At 37.5% G+C, this 26,767-nt stretch overlaps 1 protein-coding gene across 13 annotated transcripts; it reads left to right on the top strand.

Moving 5' to 3' along the window:
- Positions 1-3,765: 3,765 nt before the first annotated feature.
- Positions 3,766-25,237, top strand: LOC135288971 (heterogeneous nuclear ribonucleoprotein K). Of its 13 annotated transcripts, none has more exons than XM_064402336.1 (15): positions 3,766-3,923; positions 6,738-6,817; positions 7,665-7,774; positions 9,336-9,392; positions 10,820-10,863; positions 11,794-11,866; positions 12,446-12,559; positions 13,571-13,699; positions 14,198-14,505; positions 14,829-14,883; positions 21,195-21,245; positions 23,092-23,113; positions 23,203-23,270; positions 23,708-23,877; positions 24,644-25,237. In XM_064402336.1, the coding sequence occupies exons 2-15, from the start codon at positions 6,769-6,771 to the stop codon at positions 24,675-24,677; spliced, it is 1,284 nt and encodes a 427-aa protein (XP_064258406.1). In that variant the 5' UTR covers positions 3,766-3,923; positions 6,738-6,768; the 3' UTR covers positions 24,678-25,237. The 13 variants fall into 13 exon arrangements, with proteins under 13 accessions (XP_064258406.1, XP_064258398.1, XP_064258394.1 ...); XM_064402328.1 differs by having other exon boundaries at positions 23,188-23,270; positions 24,705-25,237; XM_064402324.1 differs by having other exon boundaries at positions 23,188-23,270.
- The last annotated feature ends 1,530 nt before the right edge of the window (positions 25,238-26,767 follow it).

Here is a 26,767-nt window from a genome sequence, read left to right as displayed (position 1 = left end):
ACTGAACTATTCTACTCTATAGCTAATAACTGAAGAACAGTAAACCTTGCTGGATGTCAAGCCAAATGGAAGCAAAGTCTAAAGAAATCAAACCTCTCACTGGTCAAAAGCTTTTTCTGTTACAGTTCTAAATTATGCACAGACTCCAACAGCCTCTGTGGTGGGTTGGCCTTCACTGACAGCCAGGTGCCCACCAAGCCACTCTCTCACTTCCCTTCCTCTGCTGGATGGGAAGAAAATAAGATGGTGAAACTTCTGGGTTGAGATAAAGGCAGTTTAATGAAGAAAAGCAAAAGCTGCATGTCAAAATAAAGGAAACAAAAGGATTTATTCTCTACTTCCCATGAGCAGGTGATGTCCAGCCACTTCCTTGGAAATAGGGTTTTACTATGCATAGCAGTTACTTCAGAAGACAAACAACTTAAAATGCCCCTCTCTCTTCCTTTTTACTTTTAATGCTGGTCATTATATCATCTGGTATGGAAGATGCCTTTGATCTTTTTGGGTCAGTTGGCCTGGCTCTGTCCCATCCCAATCCCTTCCCCAGCCTATCAGCCTTTGGGGGCAGGGCAAGGTTGGAGAGACAGCCTTGATGGTGTGTGAGCACAGCTTAGCAGTAGCCAAAACATGCCTGAATAATGGATATCATTCCAGCTACAAACAGAAAGCACAGCACCGTGAGGAAAGTTAACTCCATCCCAGTCAGACCCAATATAGCCTCTCAGAAAATAACCCAAAGATGCCTTGCACAGTCATGGCTTGCTCAGGTTTTCTTTTGAGAAAGAAAAGGGAGGACAAGGTAAAAAACCAAGGAATTAATAATTTATTACCTGTATGAAATAAAGCCTTTAAAGGCTTATGCTTTACAAAGTTTTCTCCTCTTCTACTTCCCTCCATTTTTCCCATGGTCTAACATATATTGTTTGGATGATGAAAAGGCTTCCAAAGAAGATACAGTCCAATAAAAAAAAAAAAAAAACCAAACCCAAACCAACTCCTCTTCTAACTACCAATTTTACATTCTTTGAAAAAAAATAAAGGAAAGGAAAAAAGGAAAGAACAAAACCCAAGCAAACCATTTATGATACTCTATACACAGTAAGGTGTAGATTATCCTTTGAAAGTGACTAAAGAGCTTCCACCAAAATGTTTTCATTTATACTTTGTTAAGCTTGTTTTTTTTTAAATACAATCTAAAAGCAGAAATTTTAAAAATTCAAAATTAAGGCAAATGTAATTATACATGTACATCATCCTTGGAACACAACAACTATTTGACTACATTGTGAAAAGGTTAGACTAGTAAACATGAAGAGCTAATGAATAAGGATGGCTGTGGGTTCAAAATTATTAGTAATACTTAACATGCCAAAAAATAGGTCCCCTGTATGATACAATAATTCTTTTCTGATAGTAAGTGATGTTAGAAACAGTTGGACGGGTTAGGTTTGTTGCTTTTTTTGGTTTTTTTTAATAAGTACATAGCTTTTAATTCCATTTATATATACACTTTTTTCCTCACATGAATATTTAGGAAATTTTAATTTCTCTACACTTTAGGTTCCTGGCATTATTGTAAGTGACTGCATCTAAACAGTTATTGTTTAAATGTACTCAACCACTTTAAGACAAGGCTGGTCATGTCCTACAGCTACCTCTTAAAAATCAGGTAAATAATCATCCTTGAAAAAAGTGTAAGAATTACCTGATTTGTTTTTTATTGTTTCCTGACAGTCTCTTAACCCAGATCACCAGTCAAGAAGATAGAGAATTTTGCAGAATAAGAGTGATACATGAATATTTTAAATCAAGCCAAAAAAGTTCAAAAATTTATTTAAATATTCTCATAATAAGAAATTAATTCCTTCCTGCTAAGACATCTCCTCTCACTTTTCCACTAACATTTGAGAGAAAAAAGGCATACCACTTAACTTTAAAATTTAATTTTCAATAGTCTTTCAGGGAAAATTTTGCCTTAAATATTTCCCAATGCATAATCTACAAGTTTGCACATATTATTTATTCAAACAATTCTTCAATTGTTCTAGATGACTTGCATTTGTATCCTGTAGAATTAATACAGTGGCTTTAGACTGAAAAAGGATTCAACTCTATAGTCAGAGACCTATCAGTCATCCTTGACATTTCTCTAAACTATGCTTAAGCGTTGGATGTGAAATGGTATATTTTTCAACATATTCATTTCAGGCAGTGAAAATCCAATTAAACTTGTTAGAACATCATCAGCAAAATCTACTTTGAGATAAACTGAACCATCAGAAATTTTTGTGTTTATACCCCTGGACTCATTGCTGCTTGTGAGGTTTCTATTAAGACTTAAAATAAAACATCTAACTTTCAGAATTAGAAATTATTCTCTGTAGCTATATTTTATGAAAAATCCTTTCCTAGAATTTTTCCCCTCCTGAGGAGCTGAGTGCCTCAGGAAAGAAATGTAAACAATAACTATCTGCTGTTGTAGAATACAACAGGTGCATCTGTGATTGGTGCATGTTAGTTGTTTCTAATTAAGAGCCAATTGCAGATGCAGCTGCATCAGATTCTGAGAGTCACAAGATTTTGTTATGCTATTCTATTCTTGTACTTTCAAACCTTCTGATCCTTCTTTTCTCTCTGTTCTTTTAGTATAGTTTTTATGTAGTATTTTAATATAATATCTATCATAAGATAATAAATCAGCCTTCTGAAAAAATAGTCAAGCCTCGTGTCTCCACACATGGAGTGTTCACCTCAACAATTCTTTCATCTCATTAGCACTGTGAAGAGCACAAGTGAGAAGTCTCACTTACAATATAAACAAGTTGGGGTCTGCATTTGTATCATAGAGGTGATTTTTACACTTTAATCATGTTAAAACTTTGGAACTGACAACAGAATGCTAGCCTGATCTATCAATGTTATCTAGAGACCCAGTCCAGGATTTGGCTATAATAGCACCAAATTTTGGTGGTCATTGTGTCAAGAACATCAGTGGTTAATAAGCTCTAACTTCTTGATAGTTTTGGAAGTATCTATGCACATTTAAATTGTATAACTGCACTTGGAACCTATTTATCCCCTAAAGGGGGATGACCAAGGAACTCAACCTCCCTACAGAATTACACCAAAGAAAAATTACTATAAGAAGAGTAAAAAACCACAAAGTTTTTGTCTTCTGATATTATAACCTGCAGCTAATAAAAAAATACCCTGCCTTTAAGTTTGCCCCAAAACTCTACTACTTGGAAAAAACAGTACAGTTACTTACAGGAAATAAACCATTTGTTTACTCATTTCCATAAGTTTTTCATGTCGTCCGTGCAGTCCTTAGACAGCCTGTCACCAGCTTGGCGCTGCTACCCTGTGCCAAGCCCCCCGGAGGCGGTAAGGCCAGCTGTCACCCCACATCCCTGCGGACACCGACTAGCTGCAGTGGACAGCGAAGGATGCTAAGACGAGGTGGCCTACCCCACCAGTCACATTAAGGACGGCGCATGCCTCCCTACTCCTCAAACAGGCTGACCAGAACCCTTTCCCCACACCCTTCCCTCAGCCGAACCACCCTATAAACTTATCTGAGGCAGGGGTGGTGCCGAACGAGCGGGCGGGCAGAACCAGCAGGGCAGCCTGCTTCCCCTCACCTGAGTTGTAGGTGGGAAGAAAGACGAGAATACACTTGCTCTCTGTACACAACCCCAAAATACCGCGCGAATCAACAGCCAATAGGAGGCGTGGCGCCACGCGCGGCTTTAAAGCATCGCAAGAACACTGCCCCGCCTCCTCCAGTGCTACGGAACAAGCACAAGACGGAGTTTTCACGGACGCCATTTTTTTCAAAAAAAACCCTCTGAGGTCGCTCTCCTTTGCTGCCTTCTGTTGTCTCCACTGTTCTTGCCGCACTTCTCGTGGCCCCCGTCAAGCAGGTAAAACAAACAAACAACCTAGGCACACTGCAGCGGTGTAGGGTAGATAACACTCTTCTCGTGATCACTTAGGCCTGTCTCGCTGTAGTCTACACGGAGGGCGGGGCAAACTAGAGGCTATCCCTGCCCTGATGGGCAGCTGCCTTACCCAATGGGGCCGCAGTGGGTCCCCCACGGGGGGAGGAGAGGAGGTAGTTGGGCCAGTCATTTGGCGGTGTTGGTGGATATGTGTTGGTAGTAGGAGTTACTTTTCTTTCTCGTACGTGGTGGGTGCAGGTAAGCGCGGTTCGGAGGGGGTGTTGCTTGCGCTGGGGGTGGTAGGGGGGATGGGTTAAGCCGGGTTGAAAGAAACTTAATCTGTTGATCGCACCCCTCCCGACCCTGTTGTGTGACACAAAAATACGGGAGGCCTGTCGCCGCCGGGCTCCAGGATTTTCTTGGACTCTCGCAGGGACTGCGCGGGGTGGCGGAATTGAGTAGGTCTGAGGACTGCTGCGTGGAGAAGGAGGGGGCCGGGAGTGATGACTCCTTAGCTACTGTGGAGTGGTTTTGTGCAACCCAACGGGCTCTATCTGCCTTAAGGGAAAGGCGAAAAGGATGATTTGTGTCTCAGCCGTCGCACTTTGGTGGCCTTAGTGCGAGAACGGCGGCCCAACTGGTGTCGTTCCCGGAGTAGTGATGTAGTCGCACTAGCGGGTGCGTGCTAAGGTCGGGGGGGGCAGTCGCCGCCCCTTTTTGGCGCCTACCTAGGGTAGCTGTGGATGGGGTGAGTTTTTGGTAATTATGGTGGGCAGAGAAGACGAGGGCACTCTGCTGCGGCCTGTGCGGAAGCAGCCGTGTCAAAACGATTGGGGAGCGTTCTGCAGCAGAGCCTGCTTTCCTGCTTTTAGGGGCCATGCCAGAGTTCTCGTGGTAGGGCTGTTGCGCTCTGTCGGCCCTGCTTGAGCTGGGGTGAGGGCCTCTGAGTGCTTCCTTTGTGTCTCTCTGGTCGGAGTGGGGGAAATCTTGTGACCGCGTGGTGGTGGTTTTTCGGCTCACGGCTCCGCCTAGCAGTGGGTAGGCGCTATCACAGCGGCCGCCATTTCTGCTGGTCCCCGCCACCGCGGAGCTGGGTCTCGAGCTGTGGGGGTTATGTAACGGCGCCTTTCCCCCTCTCACCTAGGGCGTGAGTTGGGATTTCAAGCGCTCGGCGGCTGCCTGGTTTTAGAAGCTGTGCGAGCGGTAAAGGTGAACTTCAGCCTGAGCAGACTGGCGCGTGGGCTGTGGAAGGGGAGGCGTCCGGGCGAGAAGGGCCCTTAGTCCCGGAGGGAGCGGGGTAGAGACACACCGGCATCTCCCAGCCCTCTACTCATGTCCGTGACTGCTTTATTCTTTAGATGTTTTTAAAAATGTTGCGTTAGCCAATTTAATCCTGTAAACTCGATTTGCACAAAAGAGCACAGCAACTAGTCGAGAGCATCTTGTCCTGAACAGTATATTACACTTCTCCCCCCGGCAGCTCTAGAATTTTTGGGAGGGTCGTAAATAGCATAGGGTCTGGAAGGGTTAGCCATTTGAACCTGGTGAAATTTCTCTTCCTGCCCCCATCCCTGCGTTCTAGCAGCGTCTGTTTTGACACTCGGCTATTCTTTAGGCGGTGCTTTTTCTATTAGCTCAAATTAAGGGCCTGGAAATACTAGCATGTGCTGGGGAGGTAGTGTCTCAGCAGCGACTGTAAAAGATTGCATACCTACCGGCAGTGCTTGCTGTTAGCCTGCAAAAATAGGGTAACTTAGAAATTAATGGATGATAAAAAGGATGCTTTAAAAAATTAAACATACCTCACTTTTTCTTCGTAGATATGTGTATCAACCGTTTGTTCAGGCTGTGAAAGTTGAGCAATGAAATCCAAAGGAAGGAAAATAACGTTCTTTGTTTGGCTGTTATCTGTACAAATTAATTTTTTAATAAGGTGCAGAATTATTCTGCCTGGACTTTTAATTTGTTTTACAAGTATCCTTACATCATACATTTAGCAAAAACAGATCTTGTAAGAAGTACCTGTTTTACAAGGTCAAAAAAGTTTGTCTGCTTTTGAGATTCTTCATACATGTATGCAGAGGTTATATATTATAGTGTGCTATTTTTAACGTAATTTAAGTGTGGATTGTGTGTAATGTTTTGTTCATCTGTTATATTGAATGGAAGGCATGCTAGTAAGTTGATAGAAAACTTCTAATCACCAACATTAATTTTATAACTTTTGGTCTAAATTTAGAACTAAACAATTAGCATATTGAAACATAGCATCTCCTAAAAAGGAAATTCAAGATATGGTATATAACATCCTAAAAGTAGGACCCAGATAATTATTCACTTTAAATATTTGAAAGTCATTGTCAATAAATGTGATTGCTTAAAACTAGCAAATGCTTGAAAATGAGCAAGGTTGAAATAATTCAGAGTGTAATTGTGTATCTCTAAGCCTTTGTACTTGATTATTATTCCTCCTCTTAGTGATGTGTTTTGTCTTGTTGTTTTTCCATTTATAAAGAAAAGCTTTGCAGCAAAATCTCAGGTCAAAGCCCCATTTTCAGTTGTAGCAAGAATCAGACCTGTAAGTGAACAGAGCCTGATCTATGCTGTTTTCATAGGCTTCTGAAGCAGTAGGGTTTTGATCCTGCCCAGAACACTTGAGTTTTGCTCTGCAAGTATATATAAACCTGGTAAGCTCTGAAAGCAGGCATTTCTTCTTGCTTTTCCCATTAGTGTGATGTACAATTAACCTTTTCCCCCCACAAAATAATGTACTAGCTCTTTTTTATTTTGCAACAGGTTTTACCTTCACTCCTAAGAATAAAAGGTAATGGAGACTGAACAACAGGAGGAAACCTTTACCAACACAGAGACAAATGGTAAATTTTTTCAAGGGCTATTTCATTTTGGGGGAAAGGAAACTTTTTGAGTCTTGGTGTTTCTAACTGTTTTGGAATGCTTTAACTGTATGAAATGCTTCATTTAATCTTTTAATTTTTAAATGTCCCATGTGGTTTTATGTGATTTTTGTATCATGAATATGTAATTTTTCTTTGGAAGTATTTTAGTCATGGTATAATTAACTAAAAGTTATAAGGAAATATTTGAAAATATTTGATAGCTAAATGCTCAGTATTTGTATGGACAATGTGATCACGTAAAGATACTGTTAGGCATATCTACTGTAATTTATAGCAGTTGTTAGTTTGAAGGAATGTGTATATATATATGTGAAATATCTCTAAATATTAGCTAAATGAAAAACCTTTTGGACATAATTAGTGAAGGAGAGTTAGAGCATTAGTATTGATTCAGGCCAGTTTTTTAAAGCTATTTTAAATACTGCTTTCCTACTGTTTCACCAGTATTTAAGTATTGGACAAGCTAATTTTAATCTTTCATGCTTTAAAGTTTTCCCAGTTGTAAAAGAAATACTAAGTAGGTAATGCAGCACTGTTGTAAACAGTGCTATTTTTTCACAAAGTTTGAAAAATTCTCACTTCAGCTGTAGTTTATAGATTTGAATGAGTCTTCACTTATTAATTGATATGTAGACTGATGAAGTAAAAACCTGTTTCTGTCCTACAGGTGCTCAGGGTAGATGTCAGAAGTAAGCACTGTGCTAATGGGAGGGAATGCTTTACTAGGAATACAGTGCATAACTTGATTTACAGTTTTATCATGACTTAGAAAGTTAAATATATATTTTTGTTTTCCCCCCTATGGACCTGTCTACAGGCAAACGTCCTGCAGAAGATATGGAAGAAGAACAGGCCTTCAAAAGGTCTCGGAATACAGATGAAATGGTTGAATTGCGCATTTTGCTTCAAAGCAAAGTATGCTCTTAGTATTGCTATGTTCCTGCTTATACCATTGCTTAAGACAGTGGTGACAGTGTATATTTAGAAAGAACTTGTGCTTTATTTTAAATTTATTTAGGAATATTTGTGTGCATGAATGATAATAGAAGTGTATTGCAATCTTCAATAATTTTTTCACGGATGAGTAACAATCTATGGGACTTTTTTGATTTTAAAAAATGTACTAATTGAAAAAATAAAGACAGAAATTATAAGCTAGTTCTCATGTTTGAATAGAACATAATTGTTTCCAGGGGAATTACTAGTATTAGTCTTTAGAAAGCAAGCAGTTTAGAAAATGATCAGCTTATAATTGTAAATTAAATATGAGACAAAATGAGAATTTCCTCAAGATTTTAGTAGTTTCTCCAGATTTAATAAATCTATGGGCATCAGCAGTAGGAAATAAGAGAGTAATGTCTCATGGATTGCAATTGCTTCATTGACTAGTATAAATTGTCACAGTAAAACTGCTATTTATGAATCTCCTTTAGTATTTCCAGTTGATGCAAATGTTTGTGCTGTCTGAAGTAACTCAGTCTTTTGTCTTAGGGTAGGGGAATGTTACCTTAAGTCTACATGGCATTTCTAATGAATGGTCAAGTTATGTGGAGTGCTACAAAATATTTTTGGTGCTGTTAGCATCATGTATGAACTGCATAGTAAAAGCAATAATTTTGCATGTAGTTCTTGAAATAGCCTGGTAAAAATTAGTTTTACAATTACCCCTCTTGAATATCTTGAGTTTATTCCTGTTGATTTTAGCAACTGGAGATTAGCAATTGTTTATATTGGTTTTACATTCTTCAGACTGTACCTGCCTGAGTGATCAGTCGTCTTACATAGGCTTCAATCAAAAGTAGCATTTGCTCAAATGTTTGGAGTGGGAAAGTGAAATTTGCAAACATTAAAAAAGTGATCAAATAAACTAGCAAAGCTGTTGACTTATATAACATGCATGGAAACCTATAAGTTATTTTGTCAGTCATATTCTAACTATGAGATGGTTGGGGCCCTGAGCAACCTGATCTAGCGAGTTGCATCCCTGTCCATGGGGGGGGGGGGGGGTTGGAATTAGATCATCTTTAAGGTCCCTTCCAACCCAAATCATTCTCTGTTAAACTTGACAGATCCCAGGATAGACCTCTGTGGTACCCCACTTCTTACCAGCCTCTAAGTGCAATAAGATCCATTAACTATTACCAATCATCCAACCAGTTTTTTATTCATCTGCTTGTCCACCTATGATTCTATGAAAATACAGGCAGAATTGCTGTGAAACTTAAATTTGAAATTGAAAAAAATTACTGAGTATTTTTATCTCTGCATTGATCTTTTTTTTTACTTTTTCCTCATGGTAAAACCACATCAGTTTGTTTTGATTTAATTTGAACCTTTCAAAAGGAAACAAGCCTCACCCCACCCTTAAATGCATCCCACAAGGTAATGCAGAAATAGATACATTGTTCTTAGTCTTCAGTTCAAAAAAAGTCTGTGCTGTTTTAGCCTAATGTAAATTCTGAAAACTATTTTCCAGAATGCTGGAGCAGTGATTGGAAAAGGTGGCAAAAATATTAAGGCACTTCGTACAGATGTGAGTATACATGGGTTTGAATTAATTTAACACCAATTCTTCCAGGGCACTGCATTGAAAACTTGATTGCATACATTTCTAGAAATTGAGAAATTCAAACCTAGACAACAATAATCTAATAAGTCACTTATAATGATTGTTGGAGAAGATAACTTTAGTTTTTCAATTTGTGTTTTAATTGAAGCCCAGCTCAAGTTATGTGGGAGGAGAGGTTTATATTAAACCTCTTTGCTTTCAAACAGGGTTTCTCTAAATTACACAATTACATGAGTTAACATCTCTTATTAGAAATATTGTTAAAACTTAAAACCTGTAACTATACAATTTCCCATATATGTGAATCCATTATAGTGCTATTGAAAACTATCTCTGGTGGCTGGCTTAACCCAGCGATAAAAGAATTCTTGAACTTCCTTTAAAAAAATTCCAAAACATAATGGTCCATCTGCTTTTGCTTAACAGTGTGGACATAAAGCACAAAAACATTGATGTTAAGGTTGCATGATTTAGGTACAGGTACAGAACAGTAAAGAAACATTTTATTTTACTTGAAAGCATTTTTAAATGGTCATAACTTACTTAGCTATTAATATTTTATGTGGATTGACTCTTGTGATTTGGCACACATTCAGTGTAAATGTTTTGTATTTATAAAACTTGGCAATGCTTCTTAAATTCCATTTGTTTATGCTCCTGTACTTAGGATCAGCTACAATTTTTTCAAGCAAGACTGTTCAACGCAATATTTGCTAATATATCATCACAGAATCAGTTCCAAGTTCACAAACTGTTGCAACTAGAATTGAGGATTAAGCTGAAATGGTCAGGAATCATGCCAATAAACTTAGGCAAACTTAGTGGTTTTGTTTAAGTAAATAAACACATCACTTTGCTCCAGATAATTTAACTGGCCTGGAATACTAACTTTCCCAGCTTGCCCAAGGTTTCAGTAATGTGAATCTCAACAGTTTTTGTGTCTACCTTCATGAGCCAGCCTGCTACTGAAACATCATTGTTAAAAGTAAAATGTAGTTTAGTCAGATAACATAACTTATGAAGATCCATACTGTTAAGCCACATTTGATGTAGCAATCCATTATTGTGTTAGTCTTCAAAGCAACTTACACTTGCTTCATTAACTGAAAGTAATAAGTATAGTTTGTATTAAATTAAAATTTATTGCTTTTCCCCCTTTTCCCTCTCCTTGTTTTTTTGGCCATATATCTCCGTTGCCCATGTACTGGATCGACTTGCCCCTGCGTTGCCCACCATGACGTTGGCCCATCCGCCCCTGAACGCCCATGTGAAAACCCTGGTTGGCTATGCCCAAAAATGTGCTCGTTGCCAAACGGGTACCATACTTGACAACTACTGATTGAATGCCCATGCCCAATGCCAACATCCACGAACGCCAATGACCAATGCAGTACAATGCAAGTGTTTCAGTCCCAGACAGCAGTGGCCCTGAGCGGTATGTCCCAACAGTTTATGCCTCACTGCCTGATTAGAAAGAGAGAAATGTATTTTATTACCTGCCTTTGATATAAATAGTATCCCCTTATAGACCGTGTATTGTTTTTTTTAAAGTTTGCTGTCTTATTTTCCCCATTAAGTCTTTTTGTCACTGAATTTTTACGTGAGTTGGCCACCCAAACAATCCACTAATTTTATTTCAATGGAAAGAGCACAGCTTCAAGTGTTTACTGTATTATAAATCAAATTGTTTCAGGAGTCTCTTGCTCTGGTCTTTGTGGCCCACCTTTTTCCCCCCCAGCATTGTCCATTCATAATTATTTCTGCTGAAATACTAACTCTAGTTCACTTCTCATTTGTGTTACATTTTTGTTTGTTTGTGGGGTTGTTTTTTTGTTTTGTTTTGGGGTTTTCCCCCTTGTATTTATTTTGCATTTTTTGCAGAGCCCATTAGTAACCTAATTTCTAACTGGTATCTCAACCTTACTCCAGATATAATGTTGACTACTTACATATCCTCACCTTTTCTACAAAAAGGTGTGCTAGTTTTACCAATGTAATGGTAAGGGTATACTAAATTAGTGGTGGCGGGGAAAATGAATATTCACTTATACTTTATGTTTTGCGTCGATTTCTTGCCTGGTTAATCTGTCTGAGCCCTTCCAAAAGCTCTTGTGAGTTCTCGTGCTCTCTCTGCAAGACCTGCCTAGCCTTAAATTCTTATATTCATCGTGCGTATGTATTGGACAGAAACAAAGATGCATGTGTTGTAAATCCAGTGAACAGGTTTACTTTAAATTGAGACTATTAATTGTAAGGTCTTCTGTGTAGTCAGTCTTGTTAAAATTTTGTGTATGATTATGAATAATAAACTTATTTCTGCTACTTTCCACCTTCTCTGTTTTCTGACACTATGGCCTCTTAACAGTATCTTGAGTATAAGTGCAGATACAGAGACAATTGGAGAAATCTTGAAGAAGATTATCCCTACTTTGGAAGAGGTATGTATCTTAGGTTTGTTTCTTTTTCAGAGGTATAAATTTAGATTTTAAAACAAGATAATTCTAGATGATTGTGTCCTATTTAATATATTAAAATAGAAAGTAAAATCCATCCTTTTTTTGAAAGAAGACCTATAGTTCTCAGTGTATGTGTTGGCATTTTTTTTAATAGGGGACAGAGAAAATTTCTTAAAAGAATAATATTTGGAACAGCATCCTTCCCTTCAAACTACCTGTTTCCTGACTAGTTCCCAATTTAAAGTAGCTCTACTGTAATTTCCATTCTGCCTTTGCTTTGTAATCATGTGTGTTGCACTGTTGGATATATTAAAATTCTATACAACAGCAATAATAATAAAATAAAGAAAGAAAGCTAATTTGACATCACTTTGTGTTAAGGCAAATTACTTTAAAATGTGATTTTTTTTTTAATAGTAAATACAGTATTACAGTTCAGCAGTATTAAGTCATACCATGCTGTTTGGAGAAAAATCTTAACAAAGAAAATCAAAATTAGTATTTGGATTTTTAATTTTTTTTTCCCCTGACTAATATTTTATTCTTGTATGCATCTTACAGTACCAGCACTACAAAGGTAGTGACTTTGACTGTGAATTAAGACTTCTAATTCACCAAAGTCTAGCAGGAGGAATTATTGGTGTCAAGGGTGCTAAAATCAAAGAACTCAGAGAGGTACTGCTTCCTGTTCTTTTCAGTCTGCTTTTATTCTATAAACAAGTTAATTTTTGTGTTCATATGCTGTGAGTGTTACCTTAATCAGTGATCTATGAGATCCTTAAGAACATATTTCATACATGAAGTAGCCGTTGGTGATAGAGCCCAGAACTACTTATAAAGCTTTTAAGTGTATTAGCAGTAATCTTTATAAATAAAGGATACTTTTAAAAATTAAAATGCCATTCATCAGGAACTGCTAAATAGGCTATATCGATGGTGTTAGACATGGAAAACTATTTAGCGTGAATAGATCTCCATAAACTATTTAATGATAATTTAATAGATGTTTGAATATTGTTATAAAAAAGTATGGTGGGGTTTTCTTACGGTTTTGTTTGTTTAGTTTTTGGGTATTTTAACTTTCACTACCTTAAAGGCCAGTTTTTCCTTTGCGAAGGAATGAGGTTTTGTCTTAAAAAGCTAGTGGTCTCTATCAATCTGGAGTGTTCTTTTCTGTCCTTTCCTCACATTGCATCAAAGGCAATTCCAGGTCCATTTAGGCATAAGTTACTATTTGTGTGAAATGAGGGAAAGGCAAGATGACTAAACATAATCCTAGCAGCATTGCTGTCTTGCATCCAAAGCATGTTTTTATGACATATGAAGGCTTATATAACCTGTAAGCTTATAATGAATATGTGGTCCTTTTGCCTGTATTTGATTAAATAACTGTGTAGATGAGCCATAATTAAAAGACTTCAAAAATCTAAATTTTTCACTAGCATTTCATACCAACTGATGCCATTGCAGGTATTAAAAATATAATATTTTAAGATTAAATTTGTTGTAAGAACTTGGAAGCCAAGCATTCACTTAAAGTGACTAGAAGTTGAATGATTTGTTTGACTGTTTCTTTTAAAATGTTTTAGTGTGTGTCTTACCTATTTTGTTTTCAATAAGTTTATAAAATTGTTTAAAATACTTCTATTTGAAAATTTTGGGGATTGCTTTTCTTCTATTCAACAGAATACTCAAACCACCATTAAGCTCTTTCAAGAATGTTGTCCTCATTCCACTGATAGAGTGGTGCTTATTGGTGGAAAACCTGATAGAGTTGTGGAATGTATCAAGATTATCTTGGATCTTATCTCTGAGGTAATGTGTCTTAAACTTATTCTTTCATTGGTATTCATGAAAGTCAGGATGATTTGGCTGGAAAATTATATCTTTCCATTTTTATTTTTAATTCATTGCCTATTCTCCAGTAACAAAATAAGCATTGGACTGTTAGCACCCTTTGAAATTATTCCTGCTTGCTAGAATTGGAGTGTACCTTATTGGAGAGAGAAGACATTTTTGGTACGAAGGGACTTAGTCATGCTTTACATATCCATAAAATAAGAAAATTTAAATTAGGGAGGAAGTGAGACAAATGTATGTGCCACCCATTGATAACAGCAACTCCTCTATCATAGTTAAGCTCTCAGGAAGCATATCACTACCCCTGCCTTGCTTATGAGTATTGTGAAATAAAGAACATATTCAGCATGTATAAATTCATATTTATATATTTATTATATTAATTTAATGAAATACAGTTGTATCAGTGCTAACTGGTGGGAGGGGTGTTATTTTTGTTTTTGTGTGTCTTAGTCTCCAATTAAAGGACGGGCCCAGCCTTATGATCCAAATTTCTATGATGAAACATATGACTATGGTGGCTTCACAATGATGTTTGATGATAGAAGGGGACGTCCAGTAGGCTTTCCCATGCGTGGAAGAGGAGGCTTTGATCGAATGCCTCCTGGTCGTGGCGGACGACCTATGCCTCCATCAAGAAGAGATTATGATGATATGAGCCCTCGCAGAGGACCTCCGCCACCTCCACCAGGCCGTGGTGGCAGAGGTGGCAGCAGAGCTCGTAATCTTCCTCTTCCTCCTCCACCACCTCCTCGTGGCGGGTAAGCTGTTGCATAAATAAATTGTACAAGTTGAGTAACATTTACTGAATTGTGCTCATGTTTCCAGGATTTGTTTCACACTCCATGTTGGTAGTAATTATGCAGGATTGAGCGTGTATTGCACCAGAAAATTTTGAAAAGCATTTGAATTTAATTATTTCTGCAGTATTATCAGGACTATTAGTTCTGTAACTTTATGTCATTCAGAACTAGGCTAAAGTATTTAGAAATTCATAATTATGTGCAAATTGTTAAAACCTGAATTGGAATATATAAACTAGTTCATAACATGAGCCATGTGCTGCTGCTTTTTCTCATTTTAGAGATCTTATGTCTTATGACCGAAGAGGTAGACCTGGAGACCGTTACGATGGAATGGTAGGAGGTTAAAATTTATTTTGCTTAGTAAATACAGTTAGCACTTTGAGGAAACTTCATACATACATACGTTTAAGCGTGGAACATGTGTGCCTCTGATAAACTTTGATATCTCCAAAATGTTTTGGCCATACAAATGGTCTCCCCAAGAATACAACTGTTTGAGGTGTAAAGAGTATTTGGGATGTGATCTGCTGTGTGATTTTGGTTTGTGGGATTTTTTTTGGTTGGTTGTTTTTCCCTGCCTACCATCAATAACGGAATAGAAAGTTGGTAGAGCACAGTCCCTGCCGGTTTTATTACACAGACCTTCTTGTAGACTGTTTCTTTTAAGTCAGGATGACAGAAATAGAAATTGGGAGGCTGTTCAGATTAAGAAAGCATGTCAGAACAATGTTTTCCAACAAATGTTAACAAAATTTAAGAGAACATGAATAAGATCTTTAAAGGGATCTAGTTGATCTGGCAGATAATTGCTTTTTCAATTCAGTTCTTTATGTCTGAAAAAAATCTACTATGATTTCAAATGTTTTGGAGCCAGGACCACTGATAAGATGAATTTTAAATTAAATTAGATACATTTCAACCATGTTGGGTGATGGGGAGAATTAAAAAATGCATAAAGATATTCTTCCATGTTGTACTCTGAAATATGACTTCCTGGTAGTAATTTATTGTATCCTCTTTCCTGGGAAGAGAAATTCTAGGTATCTGAGAGGTAAACCTCTGGTTAACAGTCTCTCTTTTTTTTTTTTTTCCCTCTTCTGGCTCTGTTTGGCACATTCTTTAAGATGACAGGTTGGATGAGATTATTTTATTTTAAATAAATGGAAGAGAAAGTAGAGGAACTATGAAATGGGCTACCTAAATGAGATTTTCACGTTGGTGCCTCCTGGGAGGAAGAGGCAATTACTTCCAGTAACATATACTGGAAGAACATATTGAAATAATGTCACAATTGAGGCACCGGAAGCCTAGCAGAAATATTAAAATTAAAGACTTGCATTTAAAATTACTAAAACCAAACAGACCACCCCCACCGTCCCAAAAAAGAAGTAGATAAACCCACAATAAAACAAACAAACCCACAACATTAAAACCAGCAAGTTGTCTATGCTACTCAGAATCTTAAGAAACCAGGAGTCATGAACTAGACCTCTAAGATCACTTATTTGTATTTTCATGTTTTCAAAGCTCAGGTTTTGTGTTTTCTTATTTGCATCTGGTGAAACAAATGTCAGGGCATATAAACAGAGCAATCTGCCCTTCCTTGGGTATGTGGTTGAGAGCAGTCTTCAGCTTGGGGGCAATAGTGTGTTCTAGTTCTGTTCCATTCCATTTAGAATAGAGAAATCTATTTGAACTCTAGTTTGACTTTGATCAGGTTGACCTTGGCTTTCTTGACATGAGTTTCTACAAATAAATAGTAGTCAGAAATATAAGGTCTTGAACTACTATACATTTCACATAGAAACCATTCTGTAGTGAAACATTTAGAGTAAACCAACATCCTTGTGATTTGTGGAGTAATGCATGGGAAAGGCTGATTTCAGAGAACAGGACTGCCATTTTACATAAATACATTAAAAGGCAAGAATAGTCTTTTCAGACCAACATCATGGAGATGTTGAATCTACAGAAATCCTCATGTTCTGCCAGATCTCTTCTCTAAAAATGAGAAAGTTCAGACTTGTAAGATGGTGAACCAAGACTGGATGGTGAAACTTGACTTTTTTGAGATGTAACAATACTGACAGTCTTGTAAATTTGAAGATGGGAGGAAAAAATAATTGTGTGTGTGTGTATATATATATATATATAATTTATTCTGAAGCATTTTACTGAAAAACATGTGCATTGTTTCTCTTATTTACAGTGGTATATATTTTAGGCTGTAAGTACTAAATGCCTATGGACATGACAGCTATTTTGATAGCTGAGAAAACACAAATGCAATTCCGCTATTTCTTTTTTAACACCCCCATCCCCATGGGTGCTTTAGATATACAAATGCACAAAAACATACTGGGGAAAAAATAAGGTGGAGAAGTACATATAAAGCTGTTTAATCCTCTTCTTCCCCTTTTTTTTTTTTTGTTATAATGGCCGATGCCTAATGCTTTCAAAGTATTTTTAAATTGGAGTTAAACAAGAGCTAAACCAGTGTCTGTTGTAGTGTATGTTCAGACACCTCATCTGGTTTCCTGATTCAAATGATTCCTACTGCTAAATCATTATATGTGTGTGTGTATACATGTGTTTGTATTAGGACTTCAATAAAGTTACATACCCCAAAAAAATATTAAACATACTTCATGTTTTAAGATGATGTTAAAGAGCATGTCAAAAAAGAGAGAGTGAAGAAAATATGTTTGACACATCTACATAAATACTAAAATTAACAAAATTTCAATTTTCACTCTTCTAGGCCAAGGAATTTCCCCTAAGTTAGTATTGCATACTTATTTTTCAATTGCATGCAAAAGGCAATAAATTCTTATTCATACTAATCATTTTGTCTTATCCAGTCAGTGTTGTATTTGGTTTTGATTTCATTTGCATTGGTTACCAGTAGTAACTAGCACAAATGAGTCTGTAGAGAAGAAAATTGTATGCACCTAATATTTTAGGAACCATTTTTAAAGGAGCACTTATATTTTCATAGAATCACAGAATATCCTGAGTTAGAAGGGACTCACAATGATTATTGAGTCCAACTCCTGGCTCTGTACAGGAGACCCCAATAATCCCACGCTGTGCCTGAGAGCATTGTCCAAATGCTTCTTGAGCTCAGGCAGCCTTGGGGCTGTGACCAGTGCCTTGGCTTCTAGTGCCCAACCATCCTCTGGGTGAAGAACTTCTCCTGGCATCCTCCCCTGACATAGCTTCGTGCTGTCTTTTTGGGTCCTGTCACTGGTCACCAGAGAAGAGATCAGTGCTGCCCCTTCACTTCCCCTTTTGAGGAAGATGTAGACTGCAATGAGGTATCGCCTCAGTCTTCCCTTCTCCCGTGACCTCAGCTGCTCCTCATACGCCTTCCCCTCAAGACCCTTCACCATCTTCATAGTCTGCCTTTGGATGCTCTCTAATAGCTTAATATCTTTCTTCTAGTCTGGCACCCAAAACTGTACACAGGACTCAAGGTGAAGCCACCCCAGTGCAGAGCAGAGCAAGAGAATCACCTCCCCTGACCAGCTGGTGATGCTGGGCCTGATGCATCCCAGGACACGATTGGCCCTCCTGGCTGCCAGGGCACTGCTGCCTCATGTTAAACTTGCCATCGAGCAGGACCCCCAGGTCCCTTTATGTGGTGCTGCTTTCCAACATCTTTTTCCCCAGTCTGTACATCCAGGGTTGTCCCATCCCAGGTGCAGAATCCAGCACTTTCCCTTGTTGTACTTGATATGGTTGGTGATGGCCTCTCATTTGTTGAGGTCTCTCTGCAGGGCCTCCCTGCTTTTAAAGGAATCAATAGCTCTTCCCACTTTAGTGTTGTTGGCAAAGTTACTCAGTATACCTTCAAATCTTGTATCCAAGTCATTTATGAAGATGTTAAAGAGAGCTGGCCCTAAAATGGAGCCCTGCAGAACCCCACTAGTGACAGGTCACCAGTCTGATGTCACCCCATTCGCTATAACCCTTTGTGCCTGACCCATGAGCCAGTTGTTCACCCATTGCATGACGTGGTTATCCAGCTGTGTGATGGACATTTTGTCCAGAAGGATCTTGAGAGAGACAGTATTGAAAGGTTTATTGAAATCTAAAATGGTCACATCAACTGGCTTCCCTTGATCAAGTGGGTGGGTTACCTTGAAGGAGTGCAGGGGGATGCCCCCAATGAGAGAGGGGCAAACTAGCCTTTGTCCCCCAAAAAAGGAAGGAAGCCCAGAAGTTTCTCCCAATGATCAAGTGAAAAGCCACCTTATAGGGCCCCAGAGACTTCACTAAAACCTTGGGGTCACCTAATTGGATGAAAGCCAAAAGGTCCTGCCTGGGCCATAAGGTAGAAAAAGAGAGAACAAAGAGACCACGAGGCTTTTATGAAGGTGTTTCTACCAGGGGCAAACCACTGTACCTGGCTCGGATTTTTCTGTTTGTTATTTTGCTTTTTATTAAACCTTTCTGTTTCTAACACTGCAGCAGAAGCCATCCTGCTCATTATTTGCCTCCAAAGGTAATAGCTAAACTATCCTTCGGGTATTAGGTTCCCTTTTAAGGGCTCATAAAACCCTGGCCCGACAAAACAGAACCTAATATTACCTTGTCAAAAAAGAAATCAAGTTTGTCAAGCAGGACCTTCACCTCATGAAGCTGTGCTGGCTGTGACCAATGACTGCAATGTAGTCATTATCTATCATGTGTTTTTCAGTAACTCCCAGAATAATCCTCTCCATAAGTTTACCAGGTACTGAAGTGAGACTGATAGGCCTGTAGTTACCATGGTCAGCCTTCTTGCCCTTGAAAATTTGGACAACCTTTTCCAGCTTCCAGTCAGCTGGGACCTCTCCAGATTCCCAAGATTGTTCAAAAATCATTGAGGGAGGTCTCACAATGACATCAGCCAGCTCTTTGGGTACTCTTGGATGAATCCCATCAGGCACCAGATTTATAGGGATGCATCTGGAGCAGCAAATCCTGCTGAACTACAAGGGAGTCGATCATTCTTGCAGTCACGGTCCTCCAGCTCAGGGCACTGGGACCTCCTTGGTTTGTCATCCGAGTTGCAGACAGAAGCAAAGAATGCATTAAAGACGTTTGCCTTGTCTCTGTCTCTGAGGTGGCCATCTTCATCCTGCAACAGGCCAATGTTATTTATGGTCTCCTTTTTGCTACTGATATATTTTTTTAAAAATTTATTGTCTCCCACAGTTCCGGCAGCTTCAATTCCAGTTGAGCTTTGGCTGCCCAGATTTTCTCCCTACTGGGGCAAGCACCATCTCTGTATTCTTCCCATATCACCTGACCTTGCTTCCGCTGGGCATACACCTTCCTCTTTTGCCTTAGCTCCAGAAAAAGGTCCTTGCTCAGCCAAGCTGGCCTTCTGCTCGCCTGCTTGACTTCTGACATTTGGGAATTGCCTGTGCCCTTAGGAGGTGGTGCTTAAAAAGTGACCAGCACTAATGGACCCCAGCACCTTCCAAAGCATTTTCCCAGGGGACCTTGTTCCCTGAGCAGCTTGAAGTCTCCTCATGTCCAGGGTTGAAGTTTTGCTGGCACTTTTTTTCCTCTCACCAGAGATTTTAAACTTGATTGCTTTGTGGTCACTGTGGCCAAAATGGCCACCAATCGCCACTTCACTCGGGCTCCTCTCTGTTAATGAGCAACAAATCAAGGAAGGCCCCTTTCCTAGTTGGCTCCCCTAGTACCTGTACCATGATATCATCCAGGTGTTTTTAGGAATCTTCTGGCCCTGGTTGTACCAGCTGTGTGGTGTTCCAGCTAACAACATCCAGCAAGATGAAGTCCCTCAAAATGACAAGGGCAGTTGATTTGGAGGTGTCCCTTAGTTCCTTAAAGAATAATTCATCAGTGGTGTCATGCTATTTTTGGTGTGCCATCCATGTTATGTTGCATGTTTTAACTCAGTAAAGGCCTTTGCCATAATAGTAATTTGAAATGGATACTACAAATTGTATTTTTTTAGTTTTGTTGAATTTTTTTCCCAACGTTTGTTAAGGAAGACTAAAGGAAAGATATGCTATATATCACACTTAAAAAAAAAAAAAGTAATTGGATTTCCAATATAATTAGACAGTAGTAGATTATTAGTTTAGCTGTTGGCTGTATGAGGTATATGGAAAATAATTAATAACATGAGAATCTATGTCCTTCCTGTTTGACCCATTGGTGACACAGATATATCAATGACTGTTACTTGTTTTATTAAATGCCTTTCTTGTTTTATGCATGAGAAGTAGAAGGTTTTGGTATCTGAGAGTAACATCTTTTACTATATAGTGCAGTTCCAGTACTTAGAGGTAAAAAAAAACCCAAGTAACCAACTGTTCAAGCTTTGCTCTGCCCTTAACTGTCTGAATCCTTTGTGTAAGAGGAAAATGTGTTTATACCACAGAAACAAGGAAAAAAGGATGTGTGACCAGTAACAGTTCCCTAGCAGTGAAAGTAAAAGGGAGTAAATCTTGTAACTGGTCTGTTATTTACTTTTGAGCCTTTGTAGTAGTTTTAAGTAGTGCAGAAAAATGTTTCTCTATATTGCTCTGTGTGTTTGCCAAGTTATCTATAAGCCTCCATAATATGGACTTAATTTGGATTAATTTCCTCTTTTTCTTCTATTACATTGTCCCTGGAAGATGATGCAGTGTCATGTAGATGCCTGTGATGACATGCAGCCACCAGAGTTGGTGAGTGTGCTTATGCTTGTATTTGACTAGTTTAATAGTTGTTTTTGAGAAAAATAATTTGAATTGTTCAAGTGATAACTGGAATTTTTTGAGATTGCATGTAGTTAGTGGGAGCTTGCACCTTTGAAAAGTCCCTAAAGCTGTCATTGTAACTTAAGTTATTAGCAGTTTATGTCCTGAACAGTGAATCCTATACAGGCAGTTCATGTTCCACAATGGAAGCATGCAGCAGCACAGCCAAGAGAAGCTTTTCTGTTGTATTGTCTCTTTTGTACCCTATTTTACTGTTTCTGTTGTAACTTTCACTGTAACTTTTGCTTTGTCAGAACCCTGTAGATGCATCTATTTAGGACTATGTTTTATTTTAGCTTCATCATGTTGTGCTTTCCCCTGTTTCAAATGAGGAATGCTAAAAGTAATTCTTATAGTTCTGGATAAACTTGTGCATTACCTATCCATATATTTGGAAATATTCCATTTGATTTGTGTTTATCAAACTTCTTACTCTTAGAGGGTTTAGGGAGGAAAGTTCAAAGGGTATCAGCAAGTGTTTATGCTGTGTAGAAGATGGCAAAGTGCTACCAAATATTAAATGTTAGTTCCTAACTTACATAAGCGTTGCAGTTAGAATTACTCATCTGCTGTCAAATTAATTTGCTGTCTTGTAGTCTGGGGAGGGGAAGCAGCAGAAAGGATGAAGAAAATTATTGTTCATTTCAAGTTAGCCTGAAAAAGATATTCCCTGGGCAAAATATCAGCAGAAATAGGTAGAAGAGTATGTATGAAATATGCAGCTCTGATCAGTCTCTGAATTCAGTTCTACGCAGTGTCCTTAATTGTTTTGTATTTTGCACTCCACTACAAGCTCTTTATATTGTATTGTGGTCAGTATTGCTAAGCAATTTGATTGCACAACACAGGTTGCTTAGAAACAGATAAACAACTTTTTCTGAATAGCTTCTATTTTGATGTGGCTCTAAAAAAGCTGACAGGTGTTTGGTTTTTGTTTTGGAAAAAAATATTGCATTACAACTTCTGTAAACAAGTAGTTCACACAGATTCCTGTATTTCAGTGTTATCAGTTGAATTCTAGAGAAGTGTGCACAACTATTTCTGCTTCTACGGGAAGATTAAAATGAATGTGTGTGCATACAAAAGGCATTAGATCAAATTAAGTACTCGATATCAAGTACCAGTCCTAAAAATAAAAACAGTCAGGAGTGCTGCAATACAGTGATTTGGATTTGTTATATGATAGTTTTAGCAGAACAGTAGTAATAAGTGTCATGATTGTCCCTTCTAAGATGCAAAGGATTGTAGCATAGTCTGAATGGAGAGAGACAAGTTATAAAGTTATTAGAGTTGAATTGTTTTTTCCTCAAGATGGAGTAGGAGGGCTTACAGTTACCAGGTAAATGTCTTGTCCCAAACTGAAACTTTAATTTCTCCTGAGCTGTATAGGTAGTAATAAGGCTGAACTCTCATCTTTGGATTTGAATACTAGTTTAGTTCAAGGGTCAGGAGTAGATCAATATCAAGAGCTGTTTACCAACCGAATTGATAAGGTTACTTGGTAAATTGGTGTGGCTGGATCTTAATGACTTATTCTTAGAGATTTTAACAGAGCTAGCTAAAAGGTTCTTGTGAGATATTCCTCCCTGCCCTCTTGTTCCTGGTCTGCCCTCTTCCGCACTTTGTCTTTAATGACACTTAGATTAAGGTTGTGGGTTAGGATTTTTGCATAAAATAGGCTCAAAGTTAACAGTATAATACTTGAGATGAAAACATGTTAATGAATCACGGCTGGTTTTACTATTTAATGTTTTTCTTTCTCTTTTTCTTATAGTTTGAGGGTGGCTCTGGATATGGTAAGTTTTTATAGAGAACTTTGACATGCACTTCATTTTGTCAGTAAGAGGCTTGATGCATATGTTTAAATCAGACTATTCTTACACAGGGGGCCGTGGTTCATATGGAGATCTTGGTGGACCCATCATCACAACACAAGTAACAATTCCTAAAGATGTAAGTAAAGCTGACTTGCTTTACAATTGTGTTTAAATAAATAAATAAAAAGTCACAGTCTTTTTGTAGGCTATGTAAGTAAATCAGAAGTATTTGGTATGCTTGATAAGTACTTTTAATATAAAGTGAGTGTTTCTAAATCATTGGAAGTTTATTCTTAAGGATGTTTGTTTTGTCTTGACTTTAGATATTGCACTGAACTATTGTTAATTGTTAATATTCAATAATAGAGATGGTCTATATAACTTGTTTTTACAAACACTTGGTTCTTCCAACTTTATCCCACCTGTGTTTAATAATATACATTACAGCAACTGCTTTGAGGCTGTAAAAGAGTAAGTTTCCATTGAAACTCTTCTAAATGGATGGAAGCTACTTGAACAGTACTGTGCAGAGGAAGTTATATCAAGAAATGAATGCTTTATTTTCTCCCCTAGTTGGCAGGTTCTATTATTGGAAAGGGAGGCCAGAGAATCAAACAAATACGTCATGAGTCAGGAGCTTCAATCAAAATAGATGAACCACTAGAAGGCTCAGAAGATCGAATAATAACTATTACAGGAACACAGGACCAGATACAAAATGCTCAGTATTTACTGCAGAACAGGCAAGTTGAAGCTTAATGGTGTCCTTACTATAATTTTTAAACTGACTTTCCTACTACTACATTCTAAAGCTCTTCTCTGTAATATAGTTTTTAGAAGACAGGATTTAAGTAACTATTGAACCTAACTTCTCTAGTGGTAGATCTGCCTTGATTCTCTTTTCTCTGTTCTAACGAAAATGAAAATTCCCTCAAAACTAATCTTGATGGAAGACACCATGGCCAAGCAGTCCTTTAATTTCTCTGGTGAAAATTGCTGCAAAAAAAATTACTTGTAATTAATTATATAGAACCTGTAGAAAATATAGAAGATTTCAGTGGACGTTGGTCTAGTTCTGTGTGGAAGACTAGTGATTTTGTTGTTTTTAGATAACCGACAACAAATCACAGTCTGCCATATGGCACAGGCCATGCCTCTACAGGACAAGTTGAAATCAATTGGTGCTGTTATGCAGCATTTCACACCTTGCTGGCATTACTTTCTCTTCTTCTGAATATTAATAGTTTTGGACATAGTTTAGTTTTGCTTTAATAACCTTTTGGCTATCATAGCATTTTTTAATGTTTACTTGAATGTTTGGCTTTAGATTACTAATATTTAAATGTGCTTTTAAATAATTATATGCCTATAATTATTAGTCATTAACCTTTTAAATTTATTTACTTTAAATAGTATTGGAAATTTATAGTTTAGAATGCCATTGTAAATATTGATGCAAGATGTATGGTCAATCATTCTAATACATGCTTTTTTCTTTTTCTTTTATAGTGTGAAGCAGTATGCAGATGTTGAAGGATTCTAATGCAAGATTATTTTTTCTTTTTTATAGTGTGAAGCAGTATTCTGGAAAGTTTTTCTAAGACTAGTGAAGAACTGAAGGAGTCCTGCACCTTTTTTTTTTTTTTTTTAATATCTGCTTCTGTTTAAATAGCCAACATTCCTCTGCTTCATAGGTGTTCTGCATTTGAGGTGTAGTGGAATCTGCTTTTCGCCAGATGTAATGTTTTAGTTCATTACAAATATTTGGGGTAGGAAAAGGTTGCACAAGACTTAACACTGAAATTTTGAAACGGCAGCAGAGTGGATTTTATTTTTCTTCAGTGGTGGTAAATTGTAATGTGTTTTTATTTTTCCTGTAGCTGTTGTGAACACCCTGCTTTATGTACACTGTAATTTTTAAAATTTTTTTTTGAAGGGGGAAAGGACTGGTTGTTCACATGTCCCTGGCATCCTTTGAGGGCAGTGTGCAGAATGTAATGTTCTTTTTTAAGATGTATTTTACAATTTTTAAATAAATTTGGTGAACCTATTATTGCTGGACATTTTTTAATATATGTAAAGTAATATCTAAAATGAATACACCCCTCCCCCCGCCCAAGAAAATGCGTAAATGAAAGTTGCTGTTAAGCTTGCTCTTCTGCTTCTTTGGTATAGATGGAGTTACATGTTTTTGGCAAATTAAAGAAATAGTGTGAAAACTGGCTTGGCTTTGCTATTTGGGGAAAAAAAAAAAGTAAAAAAATATTAATGCTAATATTGTGTGAAATCTGACCTTTTTCATATTTTTGGCCCTCTGCAGTGTGTATATATATATATATATGTATGTATATATATATATATATGTGACAAAAAATATTTCAAAACTGTGATGCCACTGAGTTAAGTGGGTTAAGTGCACCTGGTTCTACACAGATTGCTTAATGCAAATATAGTTAAAAATAGCAGTTGATGAAATGAATGAATTGGTACTTTTCAGAGCTCATTTTTGTCAGATAGAAACTTTTATGAATTGACAAATTGGCAGTATCTAACTTGATTTTCATTGTATACAGACTCAATTTCTTTGGTTTCCCTGTTTCTTGAGTTCCACACGAAATATTTGTGAGAGACTAAAAAATAATAAAGTACTCCTGGATATTTCATGTAATACCTTGGCATTTGTATTTATAATTTACAAGTTTTATTTTCACTTCCTAAATAAAAGCAAAAAAAAAGAGATTAGAGAACTTTGTAAATCTCAATGTGATTGATACAGATTAAGTGGATTATTTCACTTTGGGGGGGCTGTGTCTTGAACTTTTTTTTTTTCTTATCTTTTTGAACCATATGGGGTAATTCCTGTCATAAGGAGGTACACTTAATAATGTCATAGGAAAGGGCAAGGAGCTAAGAGATTAGCTACTTAGCAGAGCTATAGTAAATCCCTAGAAAACACCCAAAACCTGCTTTTGACTAGGGTAAAGGAGTATGGCAGTTTTCTCAGTAAATAAACATACATGTAGAATTGGTATTTCCTTAGGAATTGCTGAACATAAATTAAATGGAGAAATTAGCAACCTAGTAAAAAGGGTCAAACAAAAATGCAAATTAAAAAAAAATGGGTGCGGGTTTTTTTTGTATGCACTTCTACGCTGTGTTTATGGTTTGTGTTTTTAAAATATTTTATCAGGGAAAAAGCTGCACAAGTCAATATACAGGAGAATGTGTTTTGTTTTTTCTTGTTAATGATCTGCATCATTTTAGAAGCTAGCCTATTCTTATAAACAAGCACCACTCTAGCTTTAGTTGGGTTTCCTTTAAGGTTTCCTAAAAACCAAGCAATTATGTTTTAAGATGAGCCTAAGGGATTCCTACTGTAAAAAGAACTGTGTTTGGGATTTGTCTTATGTCTCTGTCCTCACCCCTATTTTACCTACTGATTTAGGGCCAAAAAGCTGCTTTTTTCTTGAGGAGGACTGCTGGGGTTTTCTGTTAGGAAAGGGATGTAGAGGAATACTGATAGCACAATAGTCCTTACACTTCTACTTCAAAAATAGTTTAGTAATACTGATTGTAGAAACGGAAACAATTTTTTCTTTATGGAGGCTTTTTTTAAAGGCTGACTGTTATGTA

This window comes from Passer domesticus, chromosome W (genome assembly GCF_036417665.1).
Source record: "Passer domesticus isolate bPasDom1 chromosome W, bPasDom1.hap1, whole genome shotgun sequence".
Lineage (NCBI taxonomy): Eukaryota > Metazoa > Chordata > Aves > Passeriformes > Passeridae > Passer > Passer domesticus.
This window is presented reverse-complemented; position numbering and strand designations above follow the sequence as displayed.

What these genes read in the sequence shown, in the direction of transcription:
- LOC135288971 (XM_064402324.1), top strand. Translation starts at nt 6,769, where the DNA reads ATGGAGACTGAACAACAGGAGGAAACCTTTACCAACACAGAGACAAAT. An exon ending in AAATCAAAGAACTCAGAGAG is followed by an intron (nt 12,560 to 13,570) that starts GTACTGCTTCCT and finishes TCTATTCAACAG; the next exon opens with AATACTCAAACCACCATTAA. An exon ending in ACATGCAGCCACCAGAGTTG is followed by an intron (nt 21,246 to 23,091) that starts GTGAGTGTGCTT and finishes TTTTTCTTATAG; the next exon opens with TTTGAGGGTGGCTCTGGATA.